The sequence below is a fragment of the Camelus ferus genome, chromosome 15, assembly GCF_009834535.1.
Source record: "Camelus ferus isolate YT-003-E chromosome 15, BCGSAC_Cfer_1.0, whole genome shotgun sequence".
NCBI lineage: Eukaryota > Metazoa > Chordata > Mammalia > Artiodactyla > Camelidae > Camelus > Camelus ferus.
Genome location: NC_045710.1, coordinates 54,045,859 through 54,063,489, shown reverse-complemented (window position 1 = coordinate 54,063,489; position 17,631 = coordinate 54,045,859). Strand labels below are relative to the sequence as shown.

Here is a 17,631-nt window from a genome sequence, read left to right as displayed (position 1 = left end):
TTTGGTAGTGTCTTGGTCTGGCTTTGGTATCAGGGTGATGGTGGCTTCATAGAATGAGTGTGGAAGCGTTCCCTCCTTTCAACCTTTTGGAAGAGCTTGGGGAGGATTGGTATGCTCTCTTCTTGGTATGCTTGGTAAAATTCCCCAGTGAAGCCATCTGGTCCTGGACTTTTGTTTGCAGGGAGGTTTTTTAGTGCTGATTCTATTTCACATCTAGTGATCGGCCTGTTCAAATGATCTCTATCTTCTTGGCTCAGTTTTGGTGGACTGTTTGTTTCCAGAAACTTGTCCATTTCATCTAAGTTGTCCAGTTTTTTTTATTGCCATATAGGTGTTCATCTGGAATCCTTCTGGCTGCACAAGGGCTGTGTGTCAGACAGATGGGCATGAGGAATGACGAAAACATTGCTTCAAGGCTTATTGCCAGGTCGCTGAGTCCTGAGCCACCTAAGCAGAAAAGGAGACATGAGACTCCAACTGCCGGAGGTGTGTGGACTAGCTGGGGGAGGCTGACTTGGTTCCTTGGAGAGAAGGGAGCAGTTTTGTGTGGGACTGGGGGCCAGGAAGGTGGGCAGTGAGTTGGTCCCCTTCAGACAGGGAGAGCAGGGCTTTGCGGGCAGGTGAGGAAGGCGCTGGGAGTTGACTCTAGGAGCAGAGGTCTAAGGACTGCCAGCCTGAACCCCAGCTCTCAGCCTGGCCTCGGGCCTCCGCTGTCTGTTCCCACGCCGTCTCCCAGACCCTTCACGCTCAAGAGCCCTCTGTGCTGCAGGGTGGAGCCCTCTTCCCCACGGGCCGGGTCACGCGCTCCAGTCCAGCTCAGTTGTCCCGCACCCTGGAACTTCCCTCCACCTCCGTAGGAAGTTGGTCCTGACTTCTCTAAACCCCAGGGGTAGCGTTTCTTTACTGTGAGAAAGCTCCACTGCTCTGCACTGTCGTCACCTGGCAGAGTGTCTTGCTTCCTGTTAGGGGCTGAATAGCGTCCCCCCAAATTCATATACTGAACTCCTAACCCCCAGTACCTCAGCATGTGACTTTATTTGGAGCAGAGCTTTAAAAGAGATAATTAAGTTAAAATGAGGTCACTAGAGTAGGCCCTAATCCAATATGACTGGTGTCCTTATAAAAAGGGTAACTTTAGACACAGATACGCACAGAGGGAAAATGATGTGAGGACACAGGGGGAAGATGACCGTCTATAAGCCAAGGAGAGAGGCCTCAGGGGGAGTTAACCCTGCCTGTACCTTAATCTCAGACTTCTGGGCCCCATCCAGAACTATGAGATGATAAATTCCTGTTGTTTAAGCCACATTGTCCATGGTATTTGTTATAGCAGCTGGAGCTGACTGATACACTTCCTCTGAAGGCCTGTGCACTCCCATAGCAGGAGTGGAGTCCACAAGTGAACACATCCTTCTCCCTCCCCAGCTGGCCTCCTTCAGCATCCTCACCCCTGTCTTCCTCCTGGGGACAGTCTCTCGGCCAGGTCCTGTTTCTTGGTCCAGGGAGCCAGACGACAAACCTCAGGGGAAGGGGTGAGCGCTGAGCATTAGGAGGGGCAGCAGGGCCCAAACACAGGAACAGGTTGAGTCTTTCATTTGTTTTTATTTGATTTTTCAGGCTTGGTTTGGGGAGTGGCAGCTGTTGGACTGGAAAGCCAAGAAGGGACCAATGAATGCTGATGGGGCTGGGGGAGGGGAGGAGTGGAACATTCCAGCCAGAAGACTGGGGTCTGAGGCAGAGGGAAGGAGCAGAGGGGCTTGGCGGGTCACCACAGGGCCTGCCACGGGGCCTGGAGCAGGAACAGCAGCAGGGAACAGGTCTGTGAAGGCACAAAGCCTGTGCTGGGCCCCGGCGAGCCAGCAGCTTGCAGAGACTGGTGTGGAAACTGGGTCTGAGGACAAGCAGACATAGCATCAGGGAGCGGCGTGAGCCTCTGGATCTCATCCATCCAGTCAATGAAGTAGGAGACGTTGGTGAAGATGCTGGGGTAGATGGGATGTCGGCAGTCCAAGCCCCAGCTGGCCAGCCCCACCAGAACCCAGGCATCGGTGAGGTCGCAGACAAGGGGTCCCCCGGAATCACCCTAGGAAAGAGAGGGGAGTCAGTGTGGGCGGCTGGGCCAGCGCTGAGAAGACCAGGGAGCAAGGCCGGGCTCATGAGTGTCTGCCACCCAGGCTCACTCAGGTGGACCTCTTTGAAAATCCAAACACCAGTGTCCCCCTGCAGCCACAGTCATGCAGGCAGGCGCTGGCATCACACTTCAGGAAGCTCTGACTGACCCCCAGGATGGCTGTGGATTGAAATCTACAACACGTGGACACTTGCACCCAGGGAGGCCACTGTGGTCCAGGACAAGGCCGAGAAGGGACAGCTGCCCCAACAGGGCCCAGGAGGACTGGTCTGTGAGTGGAGCCTGGTCAGGTCAAGCCACTTCAGACCCCAGTTCTTGCAAAACCCTGTCCTGCAGCAACACATCCCCACCTGGGTCCTCCCCCTTTTCATTCATTTAGGCCTTTGGTTTTCTCTCAACCTCTTAAGAGAAAAGAGAGATGCTCTTCGTGAGCAGCCTCAGAAAATGCTCATACCCAGGCCTGGCGGGGGCAGCCTGCGTTGCTCAGGGAGCAGGAGGGGGTCCCCAGAAAGCTGCTGGGAATTACTGGAGTCTTGAAATACTGTCAGGGCAGGACCGTCTGGTTGAAAATCCTCTCATGTCATCAGCCAAAGGGAGGGTCTCACCCTTGGGCGTGGGGGGAGTGGAGCGGGGCCACAGCCATGCCTGCCGCTCTTCCGCTCCCCTGGCCACAGGCACAGTGAGCATCCAGGGCAGCCTCCGCCCCCGGGCACAGGGGTGAAATGACAAGGCCCCTCCCCCATGGTGCTTTTGTCATTAAGCCCGCTAGCCTGCCGTGGTCAGATGTGACGTGTGGAAATAAGCCATGGAAGGGACAGGACAGGCAGGGTGGAGGCACAAAGACTTCCTGAGCTGAGACTCTAACCAGGAAAGAACCTAACCTTCTGATGCAGGAGCAGAGGGAGCAGTAAGTGCAGGCGAGGAGAAGAGGGATGAGCCAGATGGCAGATGCGGGAGTGGGCTGTGGGGCTGGGGAGGTGGATGGGCTCTCGTCTGACTGCTCGCTTTGATGTTCTCGGTGAATTAAGAAGCAAGACCTCTGGCTGAGAGGGAGGGGTGGGGGAAGCGGTGGCTTGAAGGAGAGAGACGGGTACATGGTGTGGCCAGCCAAAAATAACCCTCAGAGATGCCCATTCTCATCCCTGGAACCTGTGGTTATGTCACCTTATGTGGCAAAAGGGACTCTGCAGATGTGGAGTTAGGGATCTTGAAGGAGGAAGCTTATTGTGGATTATCTGGGTGGACCCAAGGTAGTCCCAAGGGTCCTCATGAGGAAAGAGGGAGGTGGGAGGCCAGAGTCAGATGAGATGTGATGACAGAAGCAGTTTGGAGTGATGTGCTTTGAGGCCGGAGGAAGGGGCCATGAGCCAAGGAATGCGGGCGGCCTCTAAAAAGCCAGAAGAAAGGAAACATCCTCCCCTAAAGTCTCCAGTAGGAACGTGCCTGGCCAGCACCTTGATTTTAGACCTTTGACCACCAGAAACCTAAGGTAATAAATCACTGTCATTTTAGCCACCCACTTTGAGGCGGTTTGTCTCAGCAGCCCCAAGAAAGTCATACATGGGGCTCCTTGGAGACAGGGAATGTGCCGTCATCCTCTCAGCTCCTCCCCCTGTGGTCCCTGCCTGGAGATCCCTCGGCCCTCCCCACAGTGTTCCCACTCCTGGTTGCTCAAGGCCAGGGGAAGGCCTGGTCCTTGTCCACTCCAGGCCTCAAGGATTCATGCAGATGAGCCACGTGGTTGCCAATATCATGATGGATTCTGGGCCAGTCTGGGGGAGATGAGAAGGGCTCCAATAGCCTCCTGGCCCCTGGGGAGCTCTCAGAAGGCAGAGGGAATCCTGACACTAATATTTCCCATGCAGAGTGAGCTGTGGTTTGCACTGCTGTAGAGACAGAGCCAACCGTGCGTATGTGTATGTGTGTGCACGGACACACACGCGCATGTGTGGTGAGTGGGGCCAGGGCGGTGAACTCCAACTTGAGTGAGAGGAAGGTCTAAGACAGGCCCAGAACAGGTACAATTAAGATAGAGGGGGGCAGACCAGGCCAGGAGAATAAAAGCTAACACTTGTTAAGCGCCTATGAGTGCCAGGCACACTACTCAAATTTTTATAAGAACTTTATTAAGTGGAGGCTGTTAGCGACCCCATTTCATGGGTGAGGAAACTGAGCTGAGGCCACAATCCCCGTAAACAACAGATTAATGCCTGGAACCAGGTCTGTCCTGCCCCACAGTCTGAGTGCTGAGTGCCCCTGTGGCCCTTCTCTCCTCAGACCTGTTTCTGGGGGCCCTGTCCAGGGGAAGGGACACTTTAGGAGAGAGAAGAGAGCCCCGGGTTGGAGGATGGGGGCCAGAGCAGGTGACGTGGCAGAAGATGACTCTAGAAGGAATCTCTCAGATGGGCTTGGGTGATTGAAAGGCTGAGGGAGGCAGGAGGGGGTCATCTGCTGGGACTCCTGGGTGTCCAGCTCAGTGGTGTCCTCAAGCCGGGGGGCAGGGGGGGCTAGAGGAGGAGCGAAGTCAAGGGGCAGTGTGCATGTCCGGCGGGCAAGCCCTGCGCTCCATGGGCATGACCTCTGCAGGGGAAGGCAGGTGGAGGACAAGGCTGGAAGTGGGGTCTAGGGTGACAGCCAGATGGGGACTTAGGAGGCGGTGGGCTGAGCGCCTTTGTTTCACCTCTGGGTGCAGCTGACTCTGTGAGAAGGACAGGCCAGGCCAGACAGTCAGCAAGTCCACACCATTGGTTAGGGCCTGGGCACCAGGAAACCTGGGTCCGTCTCCTACCAAGGGGGCAGGTGGCCAAGCTTCCCCCCTCGGGCTCAGCAGCTCACTGGGCCGTCATGGCAACTGCCATCAGCGTGGCCCTCCCACAGGCCAGGCGCACCTTGTCCCTCCCGTGTGGGTTCCTGGGGCGCCACAGCATATCACCCCAAACTGAGTGACTCTGCAAACAACAGAAATGTGTCCTCTCACGGTTCTGGAGCCAGAAGTCTGACACCGAGCATCTCTGTGTCTCTCTCTCTTCCTATAAGAACACAAGTCATTGGATTCAGGGCCCACTGCAAATTCAGAGTGGTGTCATCTCGAGATTCTTATCTAGTCACATCTGCAAAGCCTCCATTTCCAATTAAAGTCATATTCTGAGTGGATACAAATTTAGGGGACATTATCCAACCCACTACACCAGCCTTTCAACAACCCCATGAAGGAGGCCTTAGAATCCCACACTGCAAATGAGGACACAGGCTCCGGGGGTGAAAAGACTGCCGGAGGTCACAGGTATCTTCTGGGTGTGCCTGGTGTGCTGGTACAGCTGGGGGTTTCCTAACAAAACCAGGTAGTTCTCTAGGACGTGAGGTTTTCTGGAGGAGGACGGGCACACGGTCACCATCATCTCTGAGTGTGGGCCAGCTCTCTTTCCCTGCATCCTCATCTAACTGCCCACACCCCTCTGGACCCCTCTACCCACCATGATGCCAGGCAGCTTTTGTCTCCCCATTTCTAACGGTCAGGAGCCCTTCTTTCTTGAGGCTAATTGATACTCTACTTACAACGTCAGCATATGGCTTCTCCATCACACCCATGAATTGGAGGAGCACTGAATCCTAGTGCTGGGTGGCGGGGTGGGGGGCCATCAAATGAAGGCCTTGTGGTTGTGTACAGGAGGAGTCCTGGCTCAGTCCCAGCTCTAACTTCACCCTTCCCAAGGCTCCTTACAGCCCACCTTCTGGCCCTGCACTTTTCCCGACCCCTCTTTTCTTTAAACATCTTCCTGCCCAAGGGCTGCTTGTCCACTTAGTTATAAGCACTCACAAAAGATTGTTAAATGAGCAATTGAGCGCAGGAAATGGAACCTTGCCTTGTTCCCTGAACATGGGTGGTGAAACTTCCCACCTCCCTGACCTTGCATGCTTCGCTCATCCACCCAGACACCCTCCCCCTTACCCCCCTCCAGCAAGCCCCTCCCTCTACATGCCCACTGGAGCTCGGAGCTTCTCCTGACCTCCCCCACCACCATGTGGTCTGCTCTCCTCACCCAGGTTGGGCTTTCTCTCCTGACAGGATGGAGACACGGTGAAGTGGGATCTTGCCACTCCCGATGCCACAGAGGGGCATGCATGTAGCTTGGCACAGAGGAGGTGCTGACAGGACTCTGGGTTCTCAAAGCTCCAGCTCCTGGACCTGGGCTGTGATGCCCTTGCTCCCTGGAGACCCCTCCTCATCTGTTCAGAAGCTGGGAACTGGGCCAGGCCCAGGAGAGGCAGTGAGTTAGACTCCTGCAAAAGCCATGTCACTCTCCAGGGAGCCCCATCTCCCACCTACGCAGCCTGGCAGCAGGGTTCCCCCCACTCACACCAGTGACCACAGCTCCTCCTGGGAACTCAGTTTTGCACAATGGCCCAGCTGCTGGCCATACACACAGTTCCAGTTCCCTGCCCAGAGTCTGACACCCAGGAATGTGGGGACACTGAGAAGAAGCTGTGGTCTGAGGTTGGTCCACACCACATGGCAGCCAGGATCGACACTGCCACTCTCCCGGGGCACATCTGTGTTGGGGGACAGGCACAAGGGCTGCGGGCAGAGCATGAGGAGGCTCAGACAGGTGAGCGAGGAGGACAGTCCAGGTGGAGGGTACGCAGGTCAAAGGCAGGGATGACATGCATTTGAAGGCCACAGACTACCCCAGAGAAAAGCCCAGAGGGCTGCTGTGGGACACCCATCACCCCTTTTCTCCCCTTCCCCTGCACCCCTCTCCCCAGCCAGCGCCGCTGCCGGCACCCGAGGAAGGAGGACTCACTTGAGAGAGCAGCGGGCAGCAGCAACCAGCCAGCAGGAGTTGGTGAGGCGGCGCCTCAGACATGCGAGCCCTGGAGCCGCAGGCAGGCTTGCCATGGCCACGGGCCCGCTGCCGCGTCCCGGCCGCCACAGACCTTCCCTGTCACCTTGGGCTTCCCGCGTGCACTGGAGACGCCCCTGCCTCCTGTGACAGAGACACTGGTAGTGCCCCAGGTGCCACTGCCAGGGAGGCCCCGTCCACTTCAGAGATGGGAAAACCAAGGCCAAGCGTCCAGAGGCCTACCAAAATGACAGCGTGCCACTGAGAACTGGACAGCAGAGCACAACTGAGCAAGTCGTGTGGGGATGAGGGCTCAGTGGTCTGGTGGGTCGGGCAGGGGGACCAAAGGCAGCCACAGCAGGTGACAGCAGCACCTCCAGGGTGACAGACATCCCTGAGTGAGCCTGCCTCACTCAGCACACCTCAGGGCCTGCTCTGCAGAGCCAAGAACTGCAGGCCTCAGAGGCTGCCAATATTATTTCTTCAAGATCATGGTTGCTAAGGGCTTGTGCCCCCTCCACGTCATCCCAGTATCTCAGGGAAATAGATTCACAGGCAGAACTCTGTGGTGCTGTGTGACCTAAGGAAAGTCACTCCCCCTCTCTGACTCAGGATCCTCCATTTCTAAAGAGGGAGTGGGCTAATGAAGACAGCCCTGGCTCTAGGACCCACACTTGGGAGGGCAGAGGTGTGCCCAGGCCCCCTGAGAGTGGGCATCCTGGTCTAGGGCCTGTGCTCCCAGGGCCTCGGGGAGGGAAAAGAGACCCCTGGGCCCCAGACTAAGGGCCACTTATTCAGCAGTCCCTGTGCTTTCCTCCAGCCAGCCTCCCAGCCTCAGGGCCGGAGCCGGCTACCTGCCCAGTTCACAGCCCCACCAAGGTCCTGGGGCGGTTCCCACCCAGAGGCCCCAGAGTGGGGGCCTGTGACCCACTGTGTTGAGGTGGTCTCTGGGGGCCTGGCTGGAGGGAAGGGCGACAGAAGACGAGGCACTCAGGCCCTGGTCACAGCCGCGCCCCCCTGAGGCCCTCCTGTGTAACCCGACCCCGCCCCGCACTGAGGCCCCAACGCACCTGCGGCCCCCGGAGCCAAAGGCTGCGCGTCAGGGGTCAGAGCGCCGCCTCCACCGGCCGCCCCGCGCCTGGGGCCCTGCTGGCCGGGCGCCGCCGAGGCCCTGGCGGAGGACCCCCCGCAGCGCCGGGGTGGCAGCGGGCGGCAGCAGCAGCCAGAGGAGCGCCGCAGGCCGTCCTTGGCCTTGGGGAGCCACGCCCCGTGCCCATTGTCAAGGTTGCTGACCCCCGCCTGACCCCGGTCTGACCCTGGCCTGACCCAGCCCTGAGCCTGGGCCCTGAGCCTGCCCTGGCCCAGCGCCGATCCCTCTCTGCCCTTATTAACTTTGAACAGCTGTACTGAGGTGTGATTTATATACCATGAAGTTCACTTATTACAAAGGACAATTCAATGATTTTCAGTACATTCTTATTTCTTTCTTTCTTTTTATTTAAATAAACTTTTTATTTTAGAATAATTTTAGATACATGAAAAACTTGCAAAGACAATGCAAAGAGTTCCCATATCCCCCTCACCCAGTTTCCCCTAATATTAAGATCTTATATTACCATGGCCCATTGGTCACACATTAATATTAACTGAAGTCCATTCTTTCTCTCTTTTTCATTGTTTAAAGTTTGAAGTGTACATTGATGGAGAAATCAACAGCTTCACAGATAAACAAAAACTAAAATATTTCAGCACCACCAAACCAGCTTTACAACAAATGTTAAAGGACCTTCTCTAGTCATCAAGCCATAAAAAAAGAGAAAAAGAAGAAAGTGAAAAACAAGACCTACAAAAGATTGCTTTGGCTGTTTGGGGCCTTTTGTGGTTCCTTATGAATTTTGGAATTGTTTGTTCTAGTTCTGTGAGGAACGTCGTGAGTATGTTGATGGGGGTTGCGTTGGATCTGTGGGTTGCTTTGGGTAGTGTGGCCATTTTGATAGTGTCGATTCTTCCAGTCCAAGAGCACAAGAAATCTTTCCACTTCTTTGTGTCATTTCAGTTTTTGGAGGATAGGTAATCTCTTTGGTTAAGTTTATTTCTGGGTATTTTGTTGCTTTTGATGTAATGGAAATGGCTCTGCTGGTTATAACATTCTGGTTTTTGAAGTGAAAAAAAAAGTGAAAGAAGGGCTGCAAATGGCAATACATCCTTCTTTCTTATCGGTGAGTTATATTCCGTTACATGTATGTATGTGCTGCATCTTCATTATCTATTCAACTATGGGTGTGCAGTAATGATGCTTCCATATCTTGGCAATTACAAATAATGTTGCTGTTAATAGCAGGGTATATGTATCTTTTTGAATTAATTCTTATTGTGGTTGGCTTTATTCCTTTGATAACTATATAAGCTTAAAAAGCTAAAGCTCTAAACATTCTTAGAAACAATGAACAGTACATACATGTAAATTTAAAATATATATGCAGTGAAAAATGATCTATCAAGGCATGAAAGACATGGAAGAAACTTAAAAGACATATTAGTGACTGAAAGAAGCCAGTCTGAAAAGGCTACAAACTGAACAATTCCAACCAAATGACCTTCTGGAAAAGGCAAAGCTACAGAAACAGTAAAAAGATCGTGGTTCCCAGGGGTTTGAGGAGAAGGAGGAAGGAATGAATAGATGGAGCACAAGGGATTTTTAGGACAATGAAATTATTCTGTGTGATGCTATAGTGATGGCTACATGTCATTGTGCATTTGTCAAACCCATAGAATGTACAATATCAAGAGTGAACCCTAATGTAAACTATGGACTTTTGTTGATAATAATGTGTCCATGTTGGTCATCGATTTTACCAAATATGCCACACTGATGAGGGATGTTGAGGGTAGGGGAGTGTATATGTGTGGGTGGGGAGGGCTATGTGTGAACTCTGTATTTTCTGCTCAATTCTGCTGTGAACCTAAAACTGCTCTAAAATAATTAATCTATTAATAAAGTTTTTTTTTTAAAGTTTAAGGTGTATAGCATAATGAGTTGACTTACATACATCATGAAACGATCATCACAATAAATTTAATGAACATCCATCAACGTGTATAGATACAAAATTAAAGAAAGAAAAGAATTTTTTCCTTGTGATGAGAGCTCTTAGGATTTACTCTGACAACTTTCATATGTAACATACAGTAGTGTTAATGATATTTATCATGTTGTATGTTACATCCGTAATACTTACTTATCTTATAACTGGGAGTGTGTACCTTTGACTGCCGTCATCCAGTTCCCCGTCCCCCCAGCCCCCGCCTCTGATAACCACAAATCTAACCTCTTTTTCTATGTATTTGTTTTTGAAGTATAATTGACCTACAGTACTGTGTTAGTTCCCGTTACAGAATAGAGTGATTTGGTATTTCTGTACATTTCAAAATGGTAACTGTAGTTATCACATGACACCACACAAATATATCACATAGTGACTGACTATACTCCCCACACTGTACATTTCATACCTGTGACTCATTTATTTTGCAACTGGAAGTTTGTACCTCTTAATTCTTCCTCACCTGTTGCTTTCCTCCTCCCCAAACCCTCCCTTCTGGCAACCACGTGTTTGTTCTCTGTATCTATAACTCTGTTTCTGTTTTGTTATGTTTGTTCATTTGTTTTATTTTTTTAGATTCTGCATATACGTGTAATCACACAGTATGTCTTTTCTGTTTTATTTCACTTAGCGTAACATCCTCTAGGTCTAGTCATGGTGTCGCAAATTACAGGATTTTATTCTTTACCAGATATGTGATTTGCAGTATTTTCTCCAAGTCTGTGGCTTGTCTTTTCATTCTTTTAACAGGGGATATTGAAGAGCAAGAGTTTTTAATTTTGATCAAGTCAATTTACCAATTTTTTCTTGTATAAATTATGCTTTTGATGTTGTATTAAGAGGTTGTGAAGATTTTCTCCTATGTTTCCTTTGAGAAATGTTAAGAGCTGCCTTTTACATTTAGATCTATGATCAAGTTTCAGTTCATTTTTGCCTAGTGTGATGTAAGTTTCCATTTCTTTGAGGGTTGTGTGTGTGTGTGTGTGTGTGTGTGTGTGTGTGTTGTTACTTTTCTTGTGGGTATACATTTACTTCCGCACCTTTTCTTGATTAAAAAAACAAAACAAGTTTCCTCCCATTGAATTGTCTTGGGGCCATTGTTAAAAATAAATTCATAGTAAAAAGTAAGGTTCTATTTCTGGACTTTTAATTCTTTGCTGTTGAACTGTGTTCCAATCCTTGTGCCAGAAGCCCATTGTCTAGATGAATACATGTTACAGTAAAATTTGAGATGAGGTAGTGAAAGTTCTCCAGCTTTATTCTTTTGCCAAACTGTTTAGACTATTATCATCCTTTGCATTTCCATATGAATTTTCAGACTGGCGGTCAGTTTCTACCCAAAAGAAGTCAGCTAGAAGTTTTATAGGGACTGCATTGAACTCAAAGATCAGTTTGAGGAAAGTTGCCTTCTTGATAAAATGAAATCTCCTGATCCATGAAAATCTATTTCTCCATTTATTTAGATCTCTAATTTCTCTTAGCAATATTTTGTAGTTTTCAGTATATAGATCTTGCATATCTTTATTAAATTTATTTCTAGGTATTTTATTCTTTTCTAAGCTATTATGAATGAAATTATTTTGTTAATTTCCTTTTCATATTTTTGTACCTAGTGTATAGAAATGCCATTGGTTTTTGTAACAAATATTGCTTCTTATTACCTTCCTAAACTCGTTTATCAGTTCTAGTCTGTTTTGCTATCTGCCCTGCACTGGTTTTTATTCATATTTGTATCCTCATGTCCAGTTTTCTGTCAACATGTACTGAATAAAGGAGACACTTTGCAAGAGTTAAGGTTTGAGCAAACTCTGGATTTTGCTGAATTTCAAACAGAAGGGATCGCCTTTGATATATATAGCCTGCATACTTTTAACCAATTAAGTAATAATTCTTTGAGAGCTGGAAAAATGTCCCCCAGCCCACTAGAAATACAATTTCTGAGGCTACAAGGAACCGCCTATGGATATATGAAAAGGAAAATACCTAAATGATGTTCATCATGGTCTTCACACGTAATCACAAAAAAATTAAGAGTCCAACATTGAAAGCATGATTTTAAAACTATCGTACACCCAAAAAAGAACCCATCGGCCTTTAACAACAATTAATGTAGAAGAATGTGTATGAAATAGAGTTAACTGAAAAAAAAATTAACAATTCAAAAATACAGATAAAACTTTGGAAAGATAGTCCTAAAAGTATTGAAAGTAATTGTTGTTGGTGTGTATTTCCTAATTTTTTTTTTGCTTGAACCTGGCTATTATCATATTGAGAAAACTTAATGTTAAAAAAATTATTTCACCTAAAAAGCTTGTGTGGAAGGGTAAATGGTACTATCTAGGGTGGTTGCTGACATACAGACACTCAGTAAATACTTTTGAATAAATATTTATTCAACATTGACATTGTTAAACAGAAAGAATATAACACTTATGTAATATTCAGAATATTTCTTCACTCTGTAATGATAGGTAAATAACTTGGGTTCTGGTTTGGAAACCCTAAAAATACACTGAATATATAAATGGATGAATCTTAAGTCTGATAACAGTTTAAGGAAAACAACAAGGAGCAAGAAAAACAATAAATAAAATTGCCTCCAAAATGGCAACTGTCTTTTTTAACATATGCATTAATACTGTGAGTGAGTCTGTCTTATGAGCGCGATGAAAGCTGCATAAGAGTCTTGTAGGGAAAATTATAGAGGAAAGACACTTAGAGGAGAGGAGGGAGAGGAAACAGAATGTGTGAATCCACTAATCTAACAGCAGGGACAGAGAAAGATTTTGAGCAAGACCTAGCAGAGGAGAGGAAGAGGAGAGACAAGCTACAGAAAAGACAGGCTGCCTGGAAGCTGAGCTGTGGGGACATTAGCTGAGTTGGGCACAGAGCAGTGCTTATACGATGGCCAAATGACAAAGGCCTGTTCTTCAAATATGAACAGGCTAAAACGAACAGCTGGTTCCGGAACTGACGGCACAATGTAGGATTACTAACTTTAACCTCAGACAGCACAATAGGAATTAATGGAGAAAAAAATTAAATACATCTGTTTTCACACAATTTTCTTTACACACATAAGTTAGATTTTTTTTCTTACTCTGGCATGACTTCCAAAGCCAAACCAGATCTCTGGTGGCAAGGGGATTTTTTACAGAAATAAAGCTCATGGAGCGTAAGAGGACTGCTCTTTGCTGTTGTGGCGGTGACACTCCACCTGTCTACCTGCAAGAAAATACATTTTGACTTTGAAAAAAAAGTGTTTAAAAAAAGGCTGGAGAGTTTAATATTTCTATTAAATTAAGGGGCCAGTACAAGCTCCCTGCAGTGGCTTTTTAACACCTACGATTTTGAGAGCTTTCTCACCAGAGAATACAGCCTAATAGATAGGTTTTTCTGACTTTCAAAGGTTATGGACTTAAAACCCATTGCCTTTTCTTTCAAATTCTATAGTTTACGTTTCTTCTTTAAATTGAGGGTTGAATTTTTGCCACTTCATTATATGTCTAAATAAATTACTTCTCCTTAAAAAAAATCATACTTTGTAAGTACAAAAGAAAGTAAAAGGAAAAAGGTCAATCGTGAGTGTGATAACTTTGAAATGTGCCAAGTGACAAAGGGTCAGCTACTCTGACAGCCAAGTTAAACAGGGCATTTTGGGGCTCTCTTTCTCCCCGTTCCCACCATTTCTCCCCAGAGACCCCTGGTATGGGTTTATGAACACCTGAGGGCCCCGATCTCCTAATTGTGTCTCGTGTTTAACTTGGCCATTTCACTGTCTAAGTGCTCCCCTCTCTCCTTCCCAGCTTTATAACTTGGCTCTTACTGAATACATCACACCTGTATGAAGTGGACCACTATCTTACAAGTGCTTTTTGCAGTAAATTTCCCAAAATCGGTTTTTATCAGGTAAAATGGCTGAGACGCTTTCAACCGAGAAGCACTAAAATGAAACGCCTCCCTAATCACTTAGGTTTCTGAAGCCTCTAGCAGCTCTTCAACCCGGGCTGACACCAAGCGCTCTCCTATCAAACCCGTAAAGTTCTTTCCAAGAGAGGATGAAGAGGTTGGTCCTGGTGACTTTTAAGGCAGCTGAGTCTCACGGCAAGTTCCCCCGACACGAGCGCCGTCCGCCGTTACCCTGACACCGCACACACCCGCGCGCTGATTTTTTACCTCTCTATGCCCACATCTTTCAGGCCCTTGCTCTAGATTTTCCCAGAATATGTGTGGCCCACGAGAATGGAAACGACCACAGAAACAACCACAAAAACTGTGTCAAGACACATGTCGATGATTCACCTCCTTTTCAAACTAAAACTTCTGTGCTTCAGGAAAAAGAGAGAGCGTTCTATTCTGCGAGGCCCTCCCCTACCCCATCCCTTCCCAGGAGAAGAAAGGGCGTTGTGTGTGCGGTGAGGGCTCCTTAATCGAGATCATGAAAACACATCGGCCAGGGAGGCGCGGGGCGCCCAGGTCTGCCCATCCCTTCCCCGGGCCGGCGGCCGAATCGGGAGCGACAAGGGCAACTGGGCGCCAGGACCCGGGCCACCGAGGAGGAAGAGGATGCTGCGCCGCCGCCGCCGCCGGGACCCCGCGGGCGCACAAGCCGCCCTTCGTCCGCCGCCGAGGTCGCAGGGCCCCCCGCCGCCTCCAGCCGTCACCCCCGTGCCCCTGCCCCGATTCCACGCCCGGCCTGCCCGCACCTCCTGTGGTCCTCCCGCTCCGCTGCTCGCCCTCCCGGCTCTCGGCGTCTGAGCGCTCGACCTCCCACGGCTGGCGGCCGCCCGCCCCCGGTTTCCCCGGGAGGAGGCTCGGGAAGGTGGAAGAGCAGGCGGCCAAGGAGGAGGAGGCCGCCACGTGACTCTCCTCACCACCTTCCACCACAGCCAACAGGTGGATAACTTCAGTGTCCCCCGTCTCCAACCTCCCCCCGCCGCAGCCAGCCAATGCACCCCCCAAAATCTCCCCACACGCAACCCGCAAACTTCTGTCTCCACCGGGGGAGACTGGTCGCCGGAACCCGTCTCGCAAAGCAAAAGACCAAAGAGGGCGGCTGGAGGAGTGAGGGGATGGTCAACTTTCTCGGAACGGCCAAGATGGGTGCCCTGCGCAGGGAGTGGGGGGCCGGGGCGATCCCGAGCCGGGTGCGGGCGGGGAGGAGGCGGCGGCTGTTGTGTCCTCGCCCTGGCGAGGCCGGAACCCCGGGCCATGCTTGTAATGAGCAGAAGCTGTTCACCCCTCTTCAAAATCACTTTTTTCTTCTTCCAGAGAAAGGAAAAAAGAAGCATCACACGGTTTTTTTATTCTCTGCGAAGACACAACAGAAACCTCTTCCTCCAGCCCAGATGTAGAGCACAGACGGGACTTTTCTCTTCCCCTCCGGATGATTTCTATTCTTTTTCCTTCTCCTTCCCCGTCCCCTTCCCCTTTGGTTGTCTTTTCCTGCCCACTGTTTACCGCCGCTCCACTTGGGGATCCTCCTCCCGTCTTCCCATCTTCCCCCAACACGTCCCCACCACCCCCGACACATCACCCTCATGCCACCTGCGAGTTAAACAAGGGAGGGGAGAGTGCGCGCCCCCGCGCACACATGCCTCGCGGCCACGCAGCCCTCGTTCTGCTACCCACAGTGACACTCATGGCTGGGGGAGGAAAGTGGGACTAGGGCGGGGGGGGGGTGGTCCTCCTTACCTTTGAGGGATCTCGGTTTCGCTTGCTTGAGGCGACGCGTCGTAAAAGCAAACATCTTGAGTTCTTTCAATTCAACCCTGTGAGAAACTACACTTCCTCGTGGCCGCGCGCCCCGCGCCCTCCGCTCGGCCTCCCTCCTGCCCTCGCTCCTTGCTCCGTTCCTCGCTCCGGCTCCTGCTCGCGCTCGCGCGCGGGGCTCGCGGCTGCCCGGCCTCCGCGTTCTGCGCGGCGGCGGCGGCGGCGGCGGCGGCGGCGGCTGCACCAAACTTTCCCAGCCTTCGACCCCCAACCCCCACCCTCAAAAAAAAAAAAAAAAAAAAGGAAACAAGAAAAAAGAAAGAAAGAAAAAAAGCTGAGAAAAAAAAAAAACTTTGCAGGACAACGTTTGAAGAACCGCCAGATAAACACTATTTCCACTTCAATCAAACTTCACATACTTAATTCCAATAGAAAAAAGGCTAATAAAAAGAAAAGCATTTTTTAAAAATCGCTTTCTCTTCTCAACAAAATTCCCTCCTGGGGAAAAGAAATAACAGTGATTTGTTTACAAAGGCAGTCGTGCTCTTGTTGTAGTTTGAGGGGGGACGGATGTGGGGAGAGGGGATCAATCCTGCAAGGTGATAAAAAGGACTTGAAAAGTCTCCCACCATCCAAGGCAGATGTGAAGGGGCAACGAAAATAAGCAAAGAGAAAAAAATACTTTTTTTCCCTTCCCATCTCCCCTCTCCTTTTTTTTTTTTTTTTTAAGTCACACTAAAGTAATTTTTTTAAAAAAGATAAAAACACCTCCACCCCGAGCCGGTGGCCCCTCAGGTGGTGTGCAGGTCTGCTTGTGTGCGGAAGGGTGTGTGCGAGGCCCGCGGCTCGGGGCGCCCGCGCTGGACCGGGGGCTCTAAAGTCTACGGCTGCCTGGGCGGCAGCGGCGGCAGCAGCGGCAGCGGCAGCCAGAGCAGGAGGAGGAGTAAGAGGAGGAGTGTGCTGCGTGCTACGCCCTCATCACAAACCTGCAAGGTCTCGGACTGCGCCGCCGCTCCCGTTAATAGTACAGGTAACAATGGGAAATGGAAGCAAGGGCCCCAAAGCCATCAGGATGGCTGCAGAGGGGGCCCCTAACCCGCAGGGACTCGCTCTGTACGCAGTCACTGAGGACATCATTGTCAGCCTGCCTGCACTCACTCACAGACAGAGGAGCAGGATTAAAAGGCGAGCTCGCGGGGAGCCGGAGGGTGGGGGGCCCTCGCCAAGACCCGGACTGGAGGCGTCGCCGCGGCGCGCGGACCCGGAGCCTGACGGCGGCCGAGCGCCCCGCTCGCTGCCGCCGCCTCCATCGCCCGCTCGCCCGCTCTCTCGCCCGCTCGCACACACCCGCGTCCCGCCCGTCGCCGCCGAAATGTTATTAGAGATGCGCGGCGGATCTCGGGGCTCTTCTGCTCTCTTTTTTCCTCTCTTGAAATTAAAGCAGAGGAGCATATGAAAGTGGAAAAAGCCCCCCCTCCTTCTGGCAGGATGGATGTAAAAGGAGGCAACAATTTGTCCTTGAGGGGGCAGAAAGGGGAAGCAATGCCTCGCCTGGCTTTGCCTGGTCGGGCTTTTAAAACAAAGTGTGGCGGTGCTTGTTGCCCACACTCGGGAAATCTTTTTCCAGGGCAACCACAGATCTGCCAAGTCTCTCTTATTGGAATCTTTTTAAAGGCAAGTTGCTTGGACTCTTTTTTTTTTTTTCTTTAGCGAAAGTCAGTGACGCTGAAGAATGTCGTAATGTGATTCAAAACAAGACAGCGTTCACTTCAATCCTTTAAATACTATTCTTAAATTAACATAGATCTCTGGCTGGAAGATAAAGTTTTCTTTTGGTTTAAAA

At 50.4% G+C, this 17,631-nt stretch overlaps 1 protein-coding gene across 6 annotated transcripts; it reads right to left on the bottom strand.

The window, feature by feature from the left end:
- Positions 1 to 1,588: 1,588 nt before the first annotated feature.
- Positions 1,589 to 17,251, bottom strand: LOC116669043 (putative serine protease 47). 6 transcript variants are annotated; one of them, XR_004326416.1, is made up of 3 exons: positions 15,771 to 17,251; positions 6,172 to 6,376; positions 1,589 to 2,083 (listed from the first exon to the last, which is right to left on the bottom strand). XR_004326416.1 is itself a non-coding variant. In XM_032497873.1 (3 exons), the coding sequence occupies exons 2-3, from the start codon at positions 6,994 to 6,996 to the stop codon at positions 1,766 to 1,768; spliced, it is 381 nt and encodes a 126-aa protein (XP_032353764.1). In that variant the 5' UTR covers positions 6,997 to 7,116; positions 15,771 to 17,163; the 3' UTR covers positions 1,589 to 1,765. The 6 variants fall into 6 exon arrangements, 2 of the variants coding, with proteins under 2 accessions (XP_032353764.1, XP_032353766.1); XR_004326415.1 differs by lacking the exon at positions 15,771 to 17,251 and adding an exon at positions 6,934 to 7,108; XM_032497873.1 differs by lacking the exon at positions 6,172 to 6,376 and adding an exon at positions 6,934 to 7,116 and having other exon boundaries at positions 15,771 to 17,163.
- Positions 17,252 to 17,631: the final 380 nt, after the last annotated feature.